The 24103-nt window shown below is 35.6% G+C and overlaps 1 protein-coding gene across 1 annotated transcript in view; it reads right to left on the bottom strand.

The window, feature by feature from the left end:
• Nucleotides 1-24103, bottom strand: part of Ap3b1 (adaptor related protein complex 3 subunit beta 1) — a 226083-nt gene that overhangs the window by 33383 nt on the left and 168597 nt on the right. Inside the window, exons 23-24 of the mRNA XM_042690763.1 lie at nt 8175-8406; nt 2675-2759 (exon numbers count right to left, since the gene is read on the bottom strand). Of these exons, the coding sequence (XP_042546697.1) occupies nt 2675-2759; nt 8175-8406 (317 nt within the window). The remainder of the gene's footprint in view (nt 1-2674; nt 2760-8174; nt 8407-24103) is intronic.

Below are 24103 nucleotides of genomic sequence, written 5' to 3'. Positions count from 1 at the left end.
AGGTTCTCAGTAATAAAAGGTATAACATTAGGCTTGAATTACTGCTAAGCTGAAGAGTATCTGGAAAAAAGGGCTCTAGTATTTAATTTAGAAATTTATTTAAACATGTCTTTTTCTGTTTTTAAAATATATTTTTTATTGTAAAGATATTCTACGGAGGGGTTACAGTTACATGAGCAAGGCAATGAGTACATTTCCTATCCAGCATTGTTACACTCTCCTTTATATTTCCCCTACCATCCCTCTCCTCCCCAACCTCCCTTCTCCCTCTCCCAAAGTTGTAAAGTTCATTTTCAACATACCTCTTGTACAACTCATTGTTACAATGGGGCATCCTGTATCCTTATTTCAGCCATTTTGTTATTTCCCTTCCCCTCCCCAAATTAGAAAAATGTGTATACAAGATGCAGGGTACCAGAATCAAATACAGTGACAACAGGGGTTGTACCATGGGGGAAGAACACACAAAAGAAACAAAAAAAAATCAGATAGTACATTATAAGTACATTAAAAAGAACAGCAACAAAGATAAAACCTCTTTTGTCCCTATCTTGGAGTTCATTTCACTTAGCATCAGGTTATATGGTCATATGTACATAACTTTTGAAAAATGTCTTTTTCTTAAACTTGGATATTGTAAATCATTACAAATTCTGTTCTGGTTAAAATTCAGGTAAGTAGGGGGAGGATTGGGTGGGTGGGGGGGGGAGGTGGGAGGAGGCTGGGAAGGGATGTGAAGGGTAAACAAAGGAGGAGGCTACAATGCTTGATAAGAAATGTACTCATTATCTTGCCCGTGTAATTGTAACCCCTCTGTACAGTATGTTCACAATAAAAAAAAAAAGAAAAAAAGAAGAAAAGAAATGCACTCATTACTTTGCCCATGTAATTGTAACCCCTCTGTATGGTATTTTCACAATAAAAAATTAAAAAAAAAATTCAGGTAAGTAAAACATTTCAATTTGTTTTAGAATAAAAACAAAGCAAATTCAATTCAAAATAACAATCTATACTCTATATTACAAAAATATAAATAAAAGGAATTTAAAGATAATTTTCAAATGCATAAATACCTCTATACTAATTTGCAAGTGGCCTTTAAATTTCATCAGTAGAAGATTTTCATAAAACATATAAAAATAGCAATGACAATAAATTTTTTTTTAATCTGCATGAACTTTTTTTATTGTGAAAATACTGTACAGAGGGGTTACAATTACATGGGCAAGATAATGAGTACATTTCTTTTTTTTTTATTGTGAAAATACTGTACAGAGGGGTTACAATTACATGGGCAAGATAATGAGTACATTTCTTATCAAGCATTGTAGCCTCCTCCTTTGTTTACCTTTCCCATCCCTTCCCAACCTCCCCCCCCCCCCCACCCAAAGTTGTAAAGTTGGTTTCAAAGTGACTTGTACTTCTCATTGTTGCAATGGGTCCACTTGTATCCTTATTTAAACGACTTGTTTTTCCCCTTCCCCTCCACAAATTATACCAACATCAAATACAGTGAAAGCAGGGGTTATACTGTGGGGGAGGGACATACAAAGCAACAAAGAAATAATCTTATAAATGTGTTAGAAACAAATGCATGAAAGAAAAAAAAAACCATTTAAATACATATCTTAGGGTTCATTTTCCTAACTTCACCTTATCTGACCTTTTCTGCTTGACTCATACATATACTAGATATTGCAAATAAGGGAAACCATGGGAACTATGTTTCTTTGGGCTTGGCTTACTTCACTTAATATAATTTTTCCAAGCCTTTCCATTTCCTAACAAATGGGGCAATGTCATTCTTTCTGATGGAGGCATAGAATTCCATTGTGTATATATACCACATTTTCTTGATCCATTCATCTATTGAGGGGCATCTGGGTTGGTTCCATATCTTAGCTATGGTAAATAATGCTGCAATAAACATAGTTGTGCTGGTAGCTTTAGTGTGGTCTTGTTTGTAAACATTTGGGTAAATGCCCAAAAGTGGGATTTTAAAAATTAAAATCACATAATCTCTCTTAGGCAGTTTGTAAATTAAAGTAAAAAGGGGAAATGTATATGCATTTAGAAACAATAATACTCTACTACCCAAGAAACTCAACCTATTTCATAATGACATACTGTCTAAAAAGAGATTTTTTTCTGGGCTATTCAATAATATTGTAAAAGTTTCTAATTCGTCCTGAATTTTCCAAAACTATAGTGTTTAAATATGAAAAAAAAAGTAACAACCAAAAACCATGGGAGATTGGGTGTGAAGAAGGAAAAGAGGGAGAAAAATGAGGGAGGGGGGTAACAAGTTAGACAAGAAATGTAATCAATATCTTACTTATGTAACTGTAACCTCTCTGTATATCGTCTTGACAATAAAAGTAAAATAAAATAAATGTTAAAAAAAACAAAAAAACTTTATTTAGCAGTAGCTTTGTTTTGTATCCAACACATCAAGAATTTCAATGACATTTGGCAGATCATAATGACTGTGTTAGAAACACTAAAACTACACATACTGTATACAATTTATACACAGCAGTTCAAACATTGTCAAAGAAAACCACATTTTAGATATTTAAATGTTTTATCTCTCACAGAAAAGAGCTGTTGAAAGCCTAGTTTTTGATCTGCTAACCTTAAAGGTAATATAAAACAGAACAACAACTGAACTTACCACAACTGGAAACTGGCAGTCTGTGTAGAATCACAAAAGTCAATACCCATTGAAACAGTAATGGATGCCTCAGGCTCAAGAGAGTCTAGGAAATAAGATAATTTACACATGGTTATGTGAAAAAGAGGCAAACTAAACACTGTTCATAGAATATTTGTAGTTTAGTTAATACAGCAAAACTTAATGATGACCTAAAAAATCTAAAATGAAAATGTTAAAAAATTTATGACTTCACTATGAAGATCTTCGTTTTCATAATCTTAATTATGCATTCACATACTCAACCAAACCTTACCTCTATTTGTTTCAGAGACAAATCTCTTCATGATATACTCTATAAGAGAAATTTTTGTTGTTTTGGGTAATTTTCATTTGACAGTACTAGGGTCTGAACTGAAAAGTTTCATACTCACTCAACTGGCACTTGAGTTATGTTTCCAGCTCAGCTTTTTGCTTGTTATTTTGAAGCTGGAGTCTTGCATATATATGTATATATATATATCCCTCAGCTCTTCAGCGCAAGGTGAGCGCTCTACTGCTTGGGCCACAGCGCCACTTCCGGTTTTCTAGTGGTTTAACTGGAGATAAGAATGTCACGGACTTTCCTGCCCATGATGGCCTTGAACTGCGATCCTCAGATCTCAGCCTCTTGAGTAGCTAGGATTACAGGTGTGAGCCACCGGTGCCCAGCTTGTTTGTAAGATTTTTATCTCCAATTAACAACCAAAATGCTGGAAGTGTAACTGTGGCTATAGAGATAGCAGAAAAGCTCAGTGACAGCTCCTAAGCACTAAGTTCAAGCCCAGGACTGCCATGAAAGAAAGGAAAGAAGGAACATGGACACTTTTGTGTTCGTTATGTGAATAAAAGATCCATACAGTTAATTCAACAACAGCACACTTCAGAGAGTGAAAAGAGGCACTTAACTGGATGTGATTCCAGGACATGAGCCATAAACTGGAGCTGTCCTGAGAGAACTGGGATGAATGGTTGTGCTGTGGGTGATGCTCTTCATAATGTACCACCCTCCTTGTCTGTAGACACACTGGGCCACTCACTCAGATCTCAGCCTCCTGAGTAGCTAGGATTACCAGCGTAAGCCACCGGGCTAGGCTGAGTCTTACATATTTTTGTGCTCAAGCTAGCTTTGGTTTGAGATCCTCCAGGTTCTCAGCTTCCTGAGTAGTTGTGAGCTACTAGCACCTGGCTGGAAATAGATGCTTGTTTTGAACAACTGTTTTAGACTCTTGAGGTTTATAAAAGATTATGCATCAAATACTGTAGAATATCTACCCTAGGTAAGGAAGTAAATTTTAAATAATATTCTATTTTTTTCAGTTGAAAAAAATCTAACAAATAAAGATTAAAGTTGTAAGAAATTAAGATACATTCAGAAGGTAGCCAAGAGAATGGGCATTATTGAAACTACATTACTCAAAAATTAATAACAGAAAATTAATGTCAGTTTGGTTTTTTTTCTTTAATGTGGTACTGAGTAATTGAACCCACGGCCTTATGTATGCCAGATTAAGCACTCTACCACTAAACCACATAGCCAGCCCCTAATGTCAGGTTTTATTATCATTATAAAACAAATAACAAAGTGATATTTTATAGATTTGGTAAATACTTCTGAAACCTCAGCTGTCAATTTATCAAGTATGGAAATATATATAATATATATATATAATACTGTTTATTTTACAGTTGACAATAATGAAACAAGCAAAGAAGAAAACTGTATTCTACTTAGATTCCAACATTTACAAACTTCCATTCCTCCTAATGATACATGCTTTCATCAGCTCACAACTCTGTCAGTCTCATTGCTAAAGGCTATTTTATTTTTTTATTTTTCCCCATGGTGAGGATGGAATTCAGGGCTTCACACATGCTAAGCAAGAGTACTACTTCTGAGATATGTCTATCCCTAAGGCTATTTCTTCAGTGAATTCTTAACATCTGGACCACAAACATAGCTGGGTTTGTTTAGTCTTCTTTGTATCTGATATCACACTAGAAGCAAATCCTGTCATCTCTAAAACATGATAGCATTTATGATTTAGCTCTCTCTACATCCTGTATTCTTATATTTCATTTGACAAAGTGACAGCTTTCAAGATGCCCTGCTGATAGCGCTCTTTGACACTGCCTGATATTGTCTTCAGTCTTACGATAATTAACTGTGAGGTTAGTGCCATGCTAATTCTGGAGGACAGTTCGTGATCAATGGCATGTTTTATTACATGAGCACTTCAAGAGCAAAATGATCAGCATAAAATTATTCATATAATGGATTTTTATAATATTTGGGGCCTACTAAATTGGGAAAGCTTGCTCAATTAGATAACTGTATTTGGATACTGCTTTTGGATTTGCTGTGATATATCTGAGATAGCTACACAGAAATGGCTGAAAAACATGGGCTCCATACCACTGATAATGAAAAATGTAATCACACAGACGTCATTCACTTTGATGTGACAGTTGTACAGGAACTAGTGAAATCTTAGCTGAACTCAAATTTGTCAACTGTTAATGGAAAGTCACTGAAGATAATGAAGACAAGCTTAAGGCTATTCTGTATTTTTAAAAATCTCCTATATACTTTGTTCCTTTGGAAAACATGGTACATTAATACAGATATTATTTATTTATTTGTCCATTGTGGGGCTTGAACTCTGGGCCTGGGTGCTGTCACTCATCTCTTCAGCTTAAGGTGAGCGCTCTACCACTTGAGCCACAGTGCCACTTCCGGTTTTCTGGTGGTTTATTAGAAATAAGAGTCTCATGGATTTTCCTGCTCGGGCTGGCTGTGAACCGCAATCCTCAGATCCCAGCCTCCTGAGTAGCTAGGATTACAGAAGAGAGCCACGGGAACCTGGCTAATACAGGTATTCTTATAAGGACTCCAGTTTCATGCTAAAGTCAGGGCAAAATCTAGACAAAGGTCATTGTATATTACAGACCAAAAGAAAACAGGTTGGTGACAAGAGAAGAAGGCTGCTGGACCCCTGAAAACCTATATAAGTGCTGAATGCATAAAACATATTACTTTAAAAAATCTCCAAACAAACATTTAAAAGTGTTTGGTTTTTGTTGCATTCTTAAGATGTTGGGAGACTAATTTAAATATATTATGTTCTATAACTCTATTGTACTCTATTGGTAATAAAGTCTATCCCCATTCATGACAAAGAACTCTCTTGAAGTCATGAGAAAGAACTCTCTTGAAATCATTCAATAAATGCCAACAAAATGAATGAAACATTGCAGTCATAAAAATTTGCCTAAGAATGGAAAAGAAAAGCCTTTAACTAGTATGGTGGCAATGGTATATATTCATATTTTATTTCGGTGTTAAGGTCATACTGTGAAATTTATTATATTTATTTCTTCTATTCTACATAGGCCAATAAAAGGTCAACTCATCAACTCATTATGCCAGCCCAAGGAAACATTAATACTGTTCTACTGTTTTAACCTTTGGATAACATTTTCAACCTTCAAGCAATTCATATATCAGCTACTTGACACTTCTTAAACTAAACTAATTTTTTAACTAGATAAAAAAAGAGCTTGATTGTAAGTAATCAGAAAGATCACAATTTGGTATAATCTATACTTCATTGGTAATATATTGTTTGCAAAAATAATTCAATAAAAATCAAGATACTCTGTATTCTTTGTAAAATAAAACGGCATTAAATATAGTCTGCAATCAACATACTTTAACTTCACTTAAAAGAAAAAAACATTTTGGTTGTTCTTCAGTCTCCTAGGCTATTGAAGAGGATCAAAGGAGTGCGCGTGTGACATGCGCGTGCGCACGTGCGCACGCACGCACACACACACACACACACCATAATGAAACCTACCTAACATTATTTACGTTGTTTAGAATGGCAGTAGAGAACAATGGGAATAGGCTGGAGGTGCCCACGCACACACGTGCATTCTCATATTACAAGGTATATTAGCTCAAAAATTAAAACGCCTATCAGGCTCTATCCTTTAGAAATTGTTTCATTCCATTGTGAAAAATGTAACAAACAAAAGTGTTCCTTTACTGACCTGTGGGAATTATAGAAAAAAATTCTGTAGCAATAGAGAGCAGAATTATAGAAAAATAGTGTAGTTTTATCACATTTGAGCTGATCCAAAGGTATTGTGCACCTAAAGTGTACTAAAAAGGATCTTCTGAGGCTTTCTGATAACATTTTTAAGGTTGAAAAGACACAAGCAACCTAATATTATTTTTGAGACTTCATCTAAAGTTTCTCCCAACTACACCTTAGGATTGTCCATTAAAAATAGTAAAGAGATCGGTTATTCTGAACAGTCCACCATTTCAAATTCGAAGTATAACTGTTACATTTAATTTTTTTTTTTTGGTCGGTCGTGGGGCTTGAACTTTGGGCTTGGGTGTTGTCCCTCAGCTCTTCAGCTCAAGGATAGCACTCTTCCACTTTGAGCCACAGTGCCACTTCAGTGTTCTGGCAGTTAATTGAAGATAAGATCTCATGGACTTTCCTGCCCAGGCAGGTTGAACCACAACCCTCAAATCTCAGCCTCCTGAGTAGCTAGGATTACAGGCATGAGTCACCGGTGCACGGCTTTACATTTAATTTTTGAAAGGTACAGTTTTGGCAAAATCCTCACAAACTTCAAGGAGGCAGATGGATGCCACCAAGAGCCCCCTGAGCACCAGTGCTGCAAAGCAAGTGCTGCATGGGAGGGCAGCTGCTGCCCAGCACTAGCTGGCTGCTGCTCACAAGGATAAAGGCTCAGCCATGCCTCAGTGCCTTATTTTATGCCATTTATAAAGCTATTTATAAAACTCTTTCTCTTTAAATATTAAAACAAAAAAATTTAAATGGTATTAAAAAAATCTACTGAGGACAAATGTAGCAATTCACTATGGGTTCTTCTATTTTTTATATGTGGAAGAAGACAAATAGAATAGGACCCACCCTTTGTCTTAGCTTACTTCATTTTTATTATTTTATTTTTCTGTTTTTGTCCTTGAGTTTGAACTGCGGGCTTCATGCTTGCAAGGCAGGTGCTCTGCCAGCTGAGCCTCACATTCAGCCTCTGCTTTTTATACACAGTAGCCACTTAAAATCAAGGCAGAAAAGGAAGCTAACCAGAAGTAGGCAGAAGTGATACAGGCAGGTAAACTGGGTAAGCAATTTAGATTCTGCTGATTCATCCTTTCAGCATTACTGGGATTAATATTGCTGGGACTTAACTCATCAGGTCCAAAGAAATATCTTTCTTAAATAACAAATGCAAGTTCAAAAGAAGGAAAACAGGACTTGGGTTTGATTCCTCCAAACCACAACCACCAAATGAGGGGAAAAAAAAAGGAAAACAATTATAAACTAAGCATGCTAATAGCCAATAAAATAATGTTCTTTACCTTTTTTAACTAAAAAGAATCTACTATTAAAATAGAAACATTTGGTTATGAAAGTTTTAAATAAGAATTGATATTTACCTATTGGATTAAAGACATGCATTTGCATGCCTATAGGAAGTTTTTTTTCCCCTATGTGGATGTTTTCTATCTTTCGATCTGAAGTATTATTCAGTGTTACTTGCACAGAGACCATCTTATCACCAAAAATGGAAGGTTGTCTTGGAAAGAAATAGTGGGCAGCCAGTCCTTTTCCACTCATTCGATGAAGCAGAACATGTGTTTTCATTGGTACAAAGACAGGAGTAGCAACCTATTGAACAAGGGAAAAAGAAATAAAAGATGAATTAATGAATATAGTTATCAATTCTAAGAAATAAGCCAATGTTTATGATATTTGATTTCTGTTTTCTCTGAAGTATTACAAAAATAACAATAATTCATAAAAGAAGCATGTAACACTCATGGATATTAGGCAAAACATATTAAAAGGTAATTTAAATATCTTTGAAAAATATCTTCTTTTTTCTGTACTCTGCAGGCATATATTAAGATATTTTGATAAGAGGAAAACAACCTTAAGTATATAACTTTATTTTATTTTTTTTTTGGTGCCAGCCTGGGGCTTGAACTTAAGGCCTGGCCACTGACCACAGGCCTGAGCACCATCCCTGAAGTTTTTTTACTCAAGCTAGTGTTCTACCACGAGCCACAGTTCTACATCTAGCTTTTTTGGCAATTAATTGGGAGTAAGAGTCTCACAGACTTTCCTGCTTTGGCTGGCTTTGAACCACAATCCTCAGATCTCAGACTATTGAATAGTTAGAATTACAGGTGTGAGCCACTGGTGCCTGGCTCAGGCACATAATTCTAAAAAATAGGTTCTTATTTACTATGTAGTTATATAGCCTAAGGTAGTCTCAAAATTTTTTCTTGTTCAATTTCCTGAGTGTTGGGACTATGGTGTGTGCCACACTACACCTGCCTTTTAAAAAATGAGTTATAAGGTTCTCCCCCAAGATACCCCCAGTACCATATGGAGCCATTGGCTAACATCATCACTGGTTTTAATAGATTGTCATTGGGTTGTTTTGAATGCATTACAATTACAAAAAAAGTATCATTACAAATAATCAACAGTTTGTTCCTTTGTTTTCAATCTTGACTCCTTGTATATATCCTCCCATCCCTAAATTTCTTCTACTGGAAGCTGAAGATCATGGCTTTCAGACTTAGATGGCTTCATTTTTCTTGCTTTAATGGATTAAAAATATTTTTTCCTACTTCAAAGTCAGTTAATAGTCATATTGCCTAAAGTTTATAGTTCATGTGAAATTGATATTAGCTCTATGTTTAAGTTTTTTCCAAATATCTAAATCAGTTGTCTACATGAGATCATGAATAGTCTTTTCTCAACAACTTATAAATGTGAACATTTCTGGGCCTAGATTAATCTGTTAAACCCATAGTAAAATAATTTCATTTCTTAGAGTACTATAATATGATTCAATTATTTGGTAACACAAATCTTTCCTTATTCACCATTCTTCAATAATTTTCCTGGCTAATCATCTCTTTATCCTTCCCTTGAATGTTAGATTCTTAGTTAAATTCTTTCCTGAATCTCATTTTGATTGAACTCATAAGCAGCATATTAAATAAAGAAATGCTGTCTAAGAGCAAGTTCTAGCTATCTTTTTATTTTAAATAGAGGTATTCTAAATCAGGCATGACACACTGGATGATGTTATAAATTAGTAACACTATTAGTAATTCAATAAATTCAATAAAAGAATTAAATATCAAATATGAATATAAGATGATAAAATGTCTTCTAAGCATCACTAAAACATGGTATCTCAAAATGATCAATTTATTAATGTCAAAATTTAAAACAATTGTTAAAATTTATGAATGTACAAATTTGTGATTGGTACATTACCTACATTTTGGAAGTAAAATAGTAAAGCAAGTACTCTTTTCAATCTAGTACAGTCTTCTCATGATAGTAAACAGCCTAGTTCTCTCCCCCCACTCCCAGGAATTTCAAGTTTTTTAAAGTATTTTTATTTCTATGGATAGGTTCTTTTGACTGAATAAATACTATTTGCAGCCAAGTGTGGTGGCACGTACCCATAATGCCAGCACTTGGAAGACTGAGAGGGAATCTTGACTTCAAGGCCAGCCTGGGCTACATATCAAGTTATTATTTCAAAAAAATTTTTTATTAAGATCTTCTGTTTCAATATTCAAGAATTTTAACTCTCAAGTCCAGAACCAGTGGTTCATGCCTGCAATCCTACCTACTCAGCAATCTGAGATCTGAGGATCATGGTTTGATGCCAGCCCAAGCACACAAACCCAAGAGACTTTTATCTTTAACCAGCCAGCAAAAAGCTGGAAGTGGAGGTGGGGCTAAAGTAACAAGAGTGCCAGCCTTGAATGAAAATGAGGACCCAAACCCAGAGTTCAAGCCCCAGGATGACTGACTGACTGACAGATAGACAGAGACAGATACACACACACACACACACACACACACACACACACACACACACACACACACACACACACACACACACACACACACACACACACACACACACACACACACGTATTTCAATAATGTCATTATAAATCCTCAGATATTGATGACTATGTATCCAAACAACTTCTCTTAGTAATGAACATCCAGTCAAGGATATAATGCGCTGAGCTGGGACTGTAGCTAATGGTAAGGTACTTGACTAGTATGTGCAAGGCTGGGTTTCCTCCTCAGTACCAAAAAAGAAAAAAAAAGATATGCAACTGAAACAGACGCAAGAAAAGGAATGTATGTGCATATAAATACAGATTTTATATTTATATGTGTATATACCAATATATCAGCAAGAATCCTATTTTCTCCCATAAATTTATGAAAACTTCAACCATCAACCTTAAATATAAGCTTTAAGTGGTTTGGACTAGGGCCTTGCACTTGCTTAGCTGGTCTCTACCACTCAAGCCACACCTTCAGTCCTGCTTTTTGCTGGTTACTTGGAGATGTATTCTAGCAAACTTTTCTGCCAAAGCTAGGCTCAGATTTTGATCTTCTTTCTGGATCTCACCTCCTGAGTAGCTAGGATTATTGGTATAAACTACCATCTTCCCGCTCTAGTATTACATGATAATTCCGATAATTAGATGATAACTACACTAAAAACTCTAACCAGGTCTTAATCCTGTCTACATTGTTCCTGAGCTGCAGATATAATTAAATCATTAAGCAAATATTGATATAGGCAGTTTCACTTCTGTGGAAACTCCTAAAAGTTTAGGCAGTGGGACACATGAATGGAGGGAAGAAAGGTGAGCAAATTATAGTCAATGTACATGATGTAAAATTTAAACTATGGAATTTGAGGGTAGAGATGAAGTGGGGACACATAGGAGAATGATGGAAGGGGTGACACTAAGAATTACTGTACCATATCCTCACTTATGGAATCAAAAGCACTCTGTACAACTACTTGATAAAATATGGGGAAAAGAATATGATTTAAACATTGAAGAAAAGTATAGCAGGTTGGGAATTAAATGCCCCTAAAGACCCATGTGTTAAAGACTTGGCCCATATCTATGGCCAAACCACCTTGAATGTGCCCATTCTTCTATAACAGCAGTTTGGTCCTAAGCTTGGTACCACTGGAAGATGATAGCTAACTTGAGCCACCTTCCCAGCCCCACTTTCCTATTATTCTTGAACCTACTACTCACTCTTTTCTACCTTCAGTCACCCTGACTCAATCTTTTTTTTTTTCCTGGTGCTAGTTGTGGGGCTAGAACACCAGGCCTGGGCACTGTACCAGAGATTTTTTGCTCAAAGCTAATGTTCTACTTCCAGCCATAGCACTACTTTCAGCTTTTTCTTTTCTTTTCTTTCTTTTTTTTTATTGTGAAAATACCATACAGAAGGGTTATAATTACATGGGCAAGGTAATGAGTACATTTCTTATCAAGCATTGTTGCCTTCTCCTTTGTTTCCCCTTACCACCCCTTCCCCTTCCCCCCCTCCCCCCCAACCCCCCTCCCCCCCCCCACCCTGTCCACGGCCAAAGTTGTAAAGTTCGTTTTTTGACATAATGTCTTGTACATCTCATTGTTGCAATGGGTCCACCTGTATCCCTATGTAAACAATTTGTCTTTTCCCTTCACCTCCACAAATTATACCAACATCAAATACAGTTGAAACGGGGTATATCGTGGGGGAGGGACATATAGTACTTTTAAATAACAGTCAAGGCCCTACCATCAGCCCTTGGTGCTGGCAGTTCCTCTGCCCAGAATATGCTTCCTCCCTCATGGCTTAGCTCCGACATGTCTTGTTTCATTGTTACTCAACTAATGAGGTTTAATCCAACTGCATTTCCTCCTCCGATTCCATTTTTTCTTTTCACATAGCCACTTGATTCCTTCTCTAACATAATATATTAACTTTTATTACTTGTTTTCCCATCTACTTCCCCACTTAAACTCTTGTATAAAACATAATCTTGCCCACTTTAAGATTTTAAATGACTATAGATTTTACAAATAATACACTTCTAAAATTGGTTATAACTGTACTTGGATGCTAACTGTTCAATGCTTACATTTCCTAAAAATGCTGCAGCCATTTCAAGGCAATGTAGTAATGGATGGAGATGATCAATATTAACATTTGTTTCAGGAAATTAATTGAAATTTTCCATTATACTTAACTGCATAGAAATTTATAACTACACACAAAACAACAACTATTAGCCCTTCTATGGTAGAAACACTAGCAAAATCTAGTTTCAGCTATAAGGATTATTTTAATCAAGCTTGTATAAATAGGAGAGGATAAGAAACAATGCTAGAAAAGATTAGATCTTGATTTAATTATATAACCACTAATGTTCAAAGAGTTAAAAATTTAGCTGCATTATAAGCAAATGATATGGATCACCTACACTATGATTCTTAAGGAAGTAATCAGTTCAGTAGCTATAGTAATAAAGCTTCCCCCAAGAGTTAAAAGAACAAAAAGCATCAAGTAACAGTAAGATGATCTTCAACAAATCTTTACCTAGCATATGTTTAAATAATAAAAGTCGTTTGTGTACCTTTAGATGGTTTGCGAAAATAAGCAATCAATTCTGCAGACACAACATTATTTCTAAAGGAAATCTATGTGACTCATGATGCCTGCAGATACACAGAGACAAACCACACATATTTTATCAGTTTATTACAGTAAGCAAATAAGCGTGGAATGAGAGTGCACATAACTGTCTACTTAGTGCTTACTGAAACATTTATAAGAGCTGTTATCTCCCTAATAACAGACAGACAGCGTGCAATTTTAGAGAGGAGAAAAGCTTCATATTTTTTAACACTTCACTAAAAAGTAACTGAAGAGTGTAAAATGAAAAATACTCTGTGCAGTTAGCTGGTAATGGACCATATTATCAACTCAAGTTAGATTTATAGGATACAAACTAGTCACTAATAGTTATTTTATGACATACCATGTCTGCTTTTTTGGAGATTATTAAGATTAAAGTTGTAAAACTTCTTTTGAACATAGCTGTTCAAAATGATTGAATTATAAAATTTAGAATGAGATTTGAAAAATAAAACATGGAATATAAAGTAAGTGGCTTAAAATAAACCTTGTTCAGCATCTGCATTAGTATTTCAAAGATATTTCCACATAAAGCTTTATGAAAACAATGTTTTCCAAGCTTTATGCTTTAATTCATATTACTCAATCATTTTTTAACATTAACAATCTATTCTGCTTTCTAAATTTAAAAAAAAATTGAAGATCTGCAGGATGTAAAATGATTTCTCTGTACCTAGCTCTGTTTGGCTTATTTTATAGCAGAATCAATTTATAGATGATTTATAAAAATGATGAGGTAAGAAAATAGCTGTAAACAGAGGTAAGCTTCAGCTTTAAAATTAGTGCTTTTAAAGCCAATGTATGTCTCAATTTTGTGGGGCAGAAAGCTACAATATTGTCTTTTTACTAGTATACCATAGAGAGTGAGTCTTCATTTTACTTTCAGTTCATTGCATTGAATCTAGTACCTAGGTTACAAAAGGAAAAGGCAAATTTGGTCAATTCTTACCTAAAGCCTAGTCTCAAAAGAAATATATTCAAATCTTAAAGGACTACTTACTTACAACTATTTATTATAGTTAGGGAGAACTTTCTTATGGGTATATATTTAGTTATTCTAGTAAGTAATTGTGAGAACTCACTTTCAGTACTCAGTATAGATTATAAAAAATTACTTTCTCGCTTATTTGATAATCAATGCATTTAAAATGTATTATGAACATTAAATGAATATGTTAACTTATGCATGGTGCTAAGCAGGCAGGCACCAGCAAATGATAGTCTGAGGTCAAATCTAATCCACTGCCTATTTGCCAATTTCTATATGACTTGTACACTGAGAATGGTTTTTACCTTTTTTTTTGATGGTGTTTCTGAGGTTGGAAATCAGAGTTTTGTGCATCTTATAACTTGAGCTAAGCCTCTATTCCTGCATTTTGCTTGTTATTTTTGATGGTATACAGCAAACTTTCCTGCCTGGAGTGGCCTTTAACTGTGATGCTGTAGCATTACAGGTGTGGGTCCACCAACACCTAGCTTTATGTCTATTATTTTTAGAGGGTAGAGAAGTACAAAGAAAATTTGTAAAGTCTATGAAACTCTTATTTAGGTGTCTATAAATATTTACGGAACAGAAACACACTTATTCATTTATATACGATGTCTACTTTTGTACCACAATGGCAATGTTAAGTGGTTATGATCCAGAGGCTGAATATATTTACCATCTGGCCTTTTATTTAAAAAATATAGCTCAGTGACAGAACCATTTGCCTAGGATGTACAAGGTTTCATCACTATCAATGCCCTCAACAAAACTCAAGAACAGAAAGCTTGTAGACCCCTGGATGTATATTTACTTTATACTGGTTTTGAGATAAGGAATTACTTTATGACAATATCCTATTCTTTGCTCTCTCTAAAGGCAAACATGAAAGCTTTACTGTCAGTAAATTTAATATTAAAAAACCTAAAACCTAAAATGATGTGTATCTCTATGTATATATTACACACACACACACACACACACACACACACACACACATTTCTACTTAACACTTTCATAAAAAAAAAAAGTACCAGAATCAGGGATATGGGTTACACTATCTATCGATATTTTCTATTATAATATTTGTATTTCCTTTACAATTTTAATACTACTAATAAAAACAATCTGATTTTCAAAGCGTTTATTGTAAAGGTTACATTAAGTGGTTATAGTAAATTTCATTAGAATCCAGAATAATCTACATACACACAAAACAATTATGTCTTGTATTAAGCTGTTTTATGACATATAATAATCATTTGGTACTAGTAGTTCTGTTGCTTTCTCATTCAAAATAATGAATAACAAAATACAAAAAAAAAGAAGTCATCTCTCATACATAAGTTTAAAAAGTGGTGTTGTCTTTGAATCCTATTTATAACACTTCAACTATTAGAGAAGTGTGATGTTCCTTTTTTTTTTTTCCTTTGTCAGTTGTGGGGCTTGACCTCTGGGCTGGGGTACTCCTTTCTTCAGCTCAAGTCAAGTGCTCTACCACTTGAGCCACAGCACCACTTCTGGTTTTCTGGTGATTAATTGGAGTCTCAGAGACTTTCCTGCTTGGGCTTGCTTTGAACCATGATTCTCAGATCTCAGCCTCCTGAGTAGCTAGGATTACAGGCATGAGCCCCCAGCGCTTGGCTCCTTTATTTTTTATTCATTTTTTTAATGCTGTTATCAGAGCTTGGGTTAAGGGCCTTGAATTTGCTCATGATTGGTGTTCTACCTCTTGAACCACCTCTCCAGTTAGGATTTTTGAGCTGATTAGATTTAGAGTCTTGTAGACTTTTCTGCTGGCTTTGAGCATCAATCCTCAGATAGTAGGTTTCTGAGTAGCTATTACCTGCTGGACACTTAAAACTATTCTTGGGCTGGGAATGTGGCTTCGTGGTAGAGTGCTTGCCTAGCATGCATGAAGCCCTGGATTCGATTCCTCAGTACCACATAAACAGAAAAAGCCAGAAGTGGCACTGTGGCTCAAGTGGTAGAGTGCTAACCCTGAGCAAAAGAAGCTTAGGGACAGTGCCTAAGCCCTGAGTTCAAGCCACAGGACTGGCCAAAAAAAACCAAACAAACCAAAAACAAAAACATATTCTTAAACTTTTGTTTTAAAAAAGTGCATATTTATTGAAAATAATGTGAAATACTATGGAAATAAAACCTAAAATCCCAGGTCTGGCATGTGACTCATGTGATTTCAAGTACACAGAAGGTAGAGATCAGGAGGATGTGGTTCAAGGCCTGCCAGGCAAAAAGTGAGCAAGACTACCATCTCAACAAATAAACCAGCAATGATAATGCACCTATACTAGCTATATGAAGCTAAATAGGAAGATATCAGTGCAGAGTAGCTTAGATAGGAGATAGATCTATAGACAGACAGACAGACAGACAGAATCTCTTAAGACTTAACTATAATCAATAATTCGGTATCCCTTCCAGTTTTTGATTCCATTTTTTTTCTTGTCCATTCTATACAAGTCACTTTAATTGATCTTCCCATCTTTAAATTCTTTATACACCAATTTATACCATATGCTTCCACAAAATAATCTTCTTAAAATTGTACCTCCCTTATATACTCAGTGAAATATGGTGGAAATTACAACTTTGAACACAGAAAGACAAGCTGAAATTGGCTTGTAACTTACTAGCTCCTAAAAAAGTGACTACTAATAAAGGCTACTAAAAAAGTTACTAAGTCTCTAGCTATCTTGATGTTCAAAATTTACTCAATCTCTAGCTATCTTGATGTCCACATCTGTGGGGATACTGGCATCTATTCTTCAAGGCTTATTTAAATTTAAGCTCAGAAATAAAATTTGGAGAAATGAAGTGCCTTTAGGAGCATATGCAAGGGCATATGCATAGGCCTATGCAAGGGCACAAGACTGGATTTCAGAGCTGAAATAAAAGTATGTGCAGCTGAAACCACATGAACAAAGAGGTTAAAAACTACATAGGTTATTCATCTGAATGAGACATTATGGTCATCAGTTACTGTGGCCAAGTGATTAAGAGATCTGAAGATAAGAATGGTAAGGAAGGGAAGAGAACATGTTAAGATGGAATGGGCTTCATATAAGGAAGGAATACAATGATGAAGATGGATTGGAGTAGAAGTAATGCTTGGGAGCTTTAAACAATGATTTTATCAAGACAAAATTATAGGTCAAGCCAGCTCCTAGTGGCTCAATCCTGAAATCCTACTTAGGAGGCTGAGATCTGAGGATCATGGTTCAAAGCCAGCCCAGGTAGGAAAGTTGGTGAAATTCTTATCCCCAATAAACCACCAGAAAACTGGAAGTGACACTGTAGCTCAAGTGACAGAGTGCTTGCCTTGAGCTGAAGAGCTCAGGGGCAGCGCCCAAGCCTAGAGTTCAAGCCCCATGACCAAAAAAAAAAAGAAAGAAAGAAAGAAAGAAGAATTATACCTCATTGTGAACAAGGTCATGCTGAGAATATTCACTACAGACTTTCTATATCAAAATGGAAATTCTCAGAAAAGTCAAGACCATATCACAGTGTGTGAGAGAAAAGCTGGTGGTTGACCTACATATTTCAGACATGCAACTGTCTCTCATGTGAATTGTAAGTTAGGGGATTTGGGTTTTCTGGGATGAGGGGTATGGATTTCATCTACATAAAGTCTTGTAGCTAAGAAAAGAAGTATATCTTAATTGGTGTACAAATTGGAAAGGGAGTTGCATTACCCTATGTTAACTGAAGTAACAGATCCCTCCAGGGATGCTTTTTTTGAGTGTAACCAAGGGGAAAAGGATCCTTATACTCACAGATACCAGTACCAAGTACCACAGGTTGCCAAAAAATTTCTAACACAGGGAAAGGATGGGAAATGGGTTCTTTAAGACCACGAGACAGACAGGCAGAAACACACACATACATTAAAGTATGTTTTCTTAATCTGTGTATAATATTTCAAGCTCTTCTGTAAGGTGGTAGGAACCAGGAAAGTTCTTTTTTTGTTGTTGTTGTTGGTTGTGGGACTTGAACTCTGGGCCTGAGCGCTGTCCCTCAGCTCTTCAGCTCAAGGCTAGTGCTCTACCACTTGAGCCACAGCACCACTTCCGGTTTTCTAAGTGGTTTATTGGAGATAAGAGTCTCACAGACTTTTCCTGCCCAGGCTGGCTTTGAACCGTGATCCTCAGATCTCAGCCTCCTGAGTAGCTAGGATTATAGGCATAAGCTACCGGCACCCAGTTCATTTATTATATAGAAGTTTTAGATTCTTTTGGAAACCAGGAGAAAAGTTCATTTACTACGTAGAAATTTTAGATCCTTTAGAGTACAGTCTGTGTTAGCAAAGCCTTCTGCTAATACAATTTTCTTTACACTACAGGAAACTGGCTGAATAAATTTTTCTGAGGCAAGCCCTGGTACTGGAACCTATCTGCTGAAACTCTAGCACTGGCCTTGTGTTCCCAAGGTGATACCTATTTTTGACATGTGAAACATTTTTCTTCAGAAGCAAACATTTTGTTGGTTCCTTCTTGTCAAGCACAGTTAGGATTGGCAATAAAAAATACGACACTAAATTTTAAGTTAGAAGACCTTCAAGTAATTTGGTAAAAAGAGGACAATTAATTTCTCTGAGTTTGGATTTGTACATCAGTCAGTAAAATGACTTAATTCTTTTATAGGGCATCAGTGAGATACTGCACAAAGGATTCTGGTTAATGAAGTTGCTCTTCTTTAATTGTTATTAAAAACACTGCTTATTAGCATAAGAGAAAAAAATACTGGCATAGCCAGCCACAGTTGGAATTCAGTATCTTTCTCTGTTACTTCTCTCAAGTAAGAAGCTATGTAATTCCTTTTCCTATAAGTACAAAATATTGCTTATGATCAAGGAAAATAAAGGTCAGTCATGAAGACAGTAGAGACTTTTTTCTCAGAAAACTGTAGATTATAACTTTTCAAAAATTCATGTTGGTTGAATAAATTTTTTAATTTATTGATTTATTTATATTTTTGGTCAGTCGTGGGGCCTGAACTCTGGGCCTGGGCGCTGTCCCTCAGTTTTTCAGCTCAAGATTAGCGCTCTACCACTTGAGCCACAGCTCTACTTTCAGCCTTTTCTGTTTATGTGGTGCTAAGGAATCGAACCCAGGGCCTCATGCATGCAAGGCAAGCACTCTATCACTGAGCCACCTTCCTACCCCCTTGAATTTAATTTTAATTATGAATAAGTATACTTGACTAATAGAATAACTTTTAAAAACACATTAATAAACCAAGATTAGAATTGTCGTTAGCATGTTAAAAGGGGTAACATTGATCAAGGTGCTTTGTATTCATATATTGCTTTGTTTAATGACAACTACTTTGTGCAGCTACTTAAATAACAAAGTAGCACAAAAAGGAATTATCTTTAATAGTTATTTAATAAATGACACTGTATATGAATTTTAAGTGATAGTTTCATAAGCATCCGTAAGGTAAAGGAATCTCAAGAAATAGTCTGCAGTGCTATCATATCACAGAAAAAATTATACATTTAGAATACTGAATACTGTCTTTCACAGGCATTACAATATTAACAAAACTAATACCATCAAGAAAAAAAATACACCAGGACATGATAAATTACACAGGTCTCTAGACATTCACAGAGTGTGAATGAAAAGACCAAAGGAGGACATTCTTAGGGGAAGATCACATAGGCGCAATGGCTATGTGTATCTGACCATATAAAATAATACTTATTGAAATCAACTCCAGGAAGTGGAAACAAGAGTTTATTTTGCTTTGTTGCTGTTTTTGTTTTCATTTCCTTCTGTCTTGTTTATCTGTCTCTGGGAGGGAAAAGGGGGGAGCAGAGAAAGAGTGGGACACAAGGTGAACTGATGCAGCAGTGATACTCACTGGATACTATGTTGAAAATCAACTATACAACTTGTAGATGGGGACCAGTGGGAAAAACCAGGAGACAGCAAGGGAAGGAGTGACATTGGTAAAAAAAGAAATGTACTCTTTATCTGACTCTAACACTTCTGTGATCATTTTGAAGTAGCAATAAACAATAACAATCTACCTTCAGTACTGAAATAAAAGAAGCCAACTTTTACACTAATTTTAAGTAACCAACTCTTAATATTTTGGCTTGTTGAAAAGACCAATAGGCTTGGTTAAAAAAAAAAGTGATATGATAGTAACCAGGGATAGGTAGATGGGGCATTGGACTAAATGGCAAGTGAACTGGATTATAGTTTCAACTCAAGTGAGATGTTAGCTTATAGTTTCATGTCAAGTGAGTTCTTAGGTAAATCAAAACCTCAAGGAGTTCCTATTTTTTGCTTCAGTAAAATGGGGCTAATTATACATATCCTGTTATCTTCACTGAGCTATTTCAAGGATCAGATGAGATCAGATATGTGAAATTGATTTGTAAACAATAAAAAGTTCAATAAAAGGTATTTTTGGGATTATTAGTAAATTGAGTTTTCAGTCAGTGTTAAAACACCAATCTGTCAAATAACAAAGGTTCATAAGGTTAAAAGTACATATCAAAAAAGCTGAATCACCATTGGAAAAAGCTTTTATAACAATATTGCTATATTTATTGATAGTACCATCCAAAGGCCTTTAAAAAAGTAATCCCTTCCCCCATGTCTTTTTTTCTCTCTGTTAGTGTGGGTGAAGAGCACTGTTCTCTAAAAGGTTTCTAAATGATGTTGATGTTAAAAAATATAGGATCACCACTTAACAGCCTTTTAAAGAGCAGTCCCCAGTACAGTCTTTGTTAACAACTGAGGGAGGGACTATTTTTCCAAAGGCTTTTAGAGGATGTTGTTAAAAGAATATATAGTGACATCATTTAAAAGCCTTTTAAATAATAGTCCTCCTTCCCTCCCAATTGTAATGTCCTTGGCTTTCATTTATTTTGTACTACAGGCTGAAAATGGACAAACCAACATATTACTGGCTATAGAAGGCATTTGTTGGATGGAGAATGATGCATTGCTTTTAAAAATGCTGGTGTCCAGAAATAAATCCAACTCTTTGAGAACATAGCGCTACTTTTATACAGGATATTGCCCACCCATGTTCTTACTGAGTTGTAGTACACCTTTTCCTTGTGTTCTCTAAAAGTTAAGAAATTGCCACACAAACAAGCAAGGAATCACAGCTGAGTCAGTCTAAGACTTTGTATGGTATTAATGAAGTTTCACAAGTGACTACTACTTGAGTTAACTCTCCAACTTTCAAAAAACCCCACAACTTTTAGCTTCTACTGTTGTCTTTCTTACACTATTTCTGACTCCTATATTTTAGACGTCTCTAAGAGTCAGTGACCACCTAGGATTCCTCTTCTCCATATTTAGCTCTCAGGGAGAGGAGACATGAAGATAAACATCTGGTTTAAATTATGAAGTCGGATAAACAGTAAGCTTTGAGACAGGTTAGTCAAGGTTAACTATCTTTCACATAACATAACAAATAAAAAAGAACCAGAGTTGAATCTTTTCAGAAATGTATCACTTCATCTTAAGAACAAGATATCTCAGTTTTTCACTCACATTTATGAAAAGAATTAAGCAGATCTGTAATTTTTCATCAAGAAAAACGTTAGCCAGTGGTGTCAATGGCTGACACCTATTGTCCTAGTTTCTCAGGAGACAGAGATCCAGAGGATAGGGGTCTGAAGGCCCCAGTTAAATGTCCATGAGACTTAATAATAACTAGCAAAAAAGGACTGGAGGTGTGGCTCAAGTGGTAGAACAGAGGTCAAATAAGCAAAGCTAAGTGAAAGCAAGGCCTGAGTTCAAATTCCAGTAACACACACACACACACACACACACACACACACACACACACACACACACAGAGGAAACCACAATCCCTAGTTTACATGAAAACAAAAGCGAACTAGGCACATTCACAAATAACAAGTATGCAAAGACTATAAGGAATATTAATATATATTTACTATTCTATCCCAAAGTGTTCTTGGAAACCGAACAAACGTTCACACAGCTATGATATATAATTTTTATGTTTAATATAACACTTGCTCAGACCATTATACTGCCTCTTGACATATAAAATAGCACCTTTCCGTTTACTGCTTTGAAATAAGATAGAGGTACTGAACCACATATCCATAAAAATATATCCCCAGAAAGTGTATGAGTGAGTTTCAGAGTAGATATAATGTGCTCAAAAAGGATTAAAAGAAAAAAGACCTGTGTTACCATTCGATGTACACTACATTTATCAAAGAACTGATGAACTGATAACTTTCTCTGGGTATATTCTTTTTTTTTTTTTTTTGGGGGGGGGGTCTGGTAGTGGGCCTGAACTCTGGGCCTGAGCGCTGTCCCTCAGCTCTTCAGCTCAAGGCTAGCGCTCTACCTCTTGAGCCACAGCGCCACTTCAGGCTTTTTTTTTCCTGCTTAAGTGGTGCTGAGGAATCGAACCCAGATCCTCATGCATGCAAGGCAAGCGCTCTACCACTGAGCCACCTTCCCAGCCCCTCTGGGTGTATTCTTTAAAAGTTAGTTAAAACATTGTTTTCTAAGGAAGAACTTATTAAAATAACTCAGACAATGATTTTTGATAGTTTCTTTAAACTGTCAAATCTACTACTTGAGAATTTAAGATTAGTAAGGTGTTCAAACTTGGTGAGTGGTATATCTATGGTTTTAGCAAAAAAGTTACATGAAAACTTCAAATTTTTCTTTAGTCTAGGAATTTGAGAAAATTCTGACAAGTATGATAGAAGGCATAATAAGACTAATTTGTTGATGACTGCTGTGTATTCACAATCTACCAACCAGGACATTCTTTTGATTAAGCACTGGATACAATTTCTAGAAGCAAAATGGATGTTTCTAACATTTTCTGCCACAGACATGTCTCTGTCTCAACTTCAAGTTCACATTTAGGAGCACTACTTTGAGCAGCACTGCCAGTGCCTAAGGCCTGTATGAGCTTCAAATTCTTATTATCACCATGGACAAACTGGACATTCTATGAAAGGATGTCATACTGACATCCTCTGTGCCCTGAGTAAATAACTAACAATTCCTAACCTTGACTTTAGAGTCCAGCCTTTCCACCTTTTCTTCCTCCACATCCACCTCCACCTCCACCACCACTACCACCTCCTCCTCCTCCTTCTTTCCAAACAAGTGACAAAGAACAAGGAAGCTGATTGAAGGGGTCCATTATGTATCAACTTAAAGAAAGGCAAAGTGATTGATGAAACTAGCAGTCACCTTCACTGCTAGCTACTGCACCTGTATCCTTTTTGTCAAATGACCTGAAAATCCTGCTGACAGTTTAACATTCAGTACAAGGATATGCAGCATAGAACTACAATTTTCAATATTTTTATCTGCAGTGAAATCTTTAGGGATATAATTTGAAAGCAGAAGTTAAATTTTGTAATTTTCAAAGCTTTATATTTTTTCCTACATACTCTCTGAGTGTTGTCAACTTGCATTTCAAAATATAGTCATAGTGTGGACAGATTATCTAGTAGGTAGGTAATCTGAGTGCTTATTTTGAATTTCATCTTGTTTACTTTTATCATTAGAGACAACACTGTTAACTCAGCAGTGCTCTCAGAGGAGTTCCTTTTGCCAGGTGATTGGATGAATTACAATTATATTGACAGAGGATGAATTTATGGTTTCTTGATTTCTCTTTTTGGAGCAGTCAATATCTCAAAAAGTGATTATTAATTAAGAAAGTAAAAATGCAATATTCTAAAATATGAATATTTTACCTAAATAACTTAATTATGTTCTCATCTCTCTATAAGTTGAAATAGAATTCAGTAAATTCACTAGATAACCAAGTAAT

This window comes from Dipodomys spectabilis, unplaced genomic scaffold (assembly GCF_019054845.1).
Source record: "Dipodomys spectabilis isolate Male_0828 unplaced genomic scaffold, ASM1905484v1 ptg000140l, whole genome shotgun sequence".
Taxonomy (NCBI): Eukaryota; Metazoa; Chordata; class Mammalia; order Rodentia; family Heteromyidae; genus Dipodomys; species Dipodomys spectabilis.
Note: the sequence above shows the minus strand (reverse complement) of the source record. Positions and strands in the feature narration are given on the sequence as shown.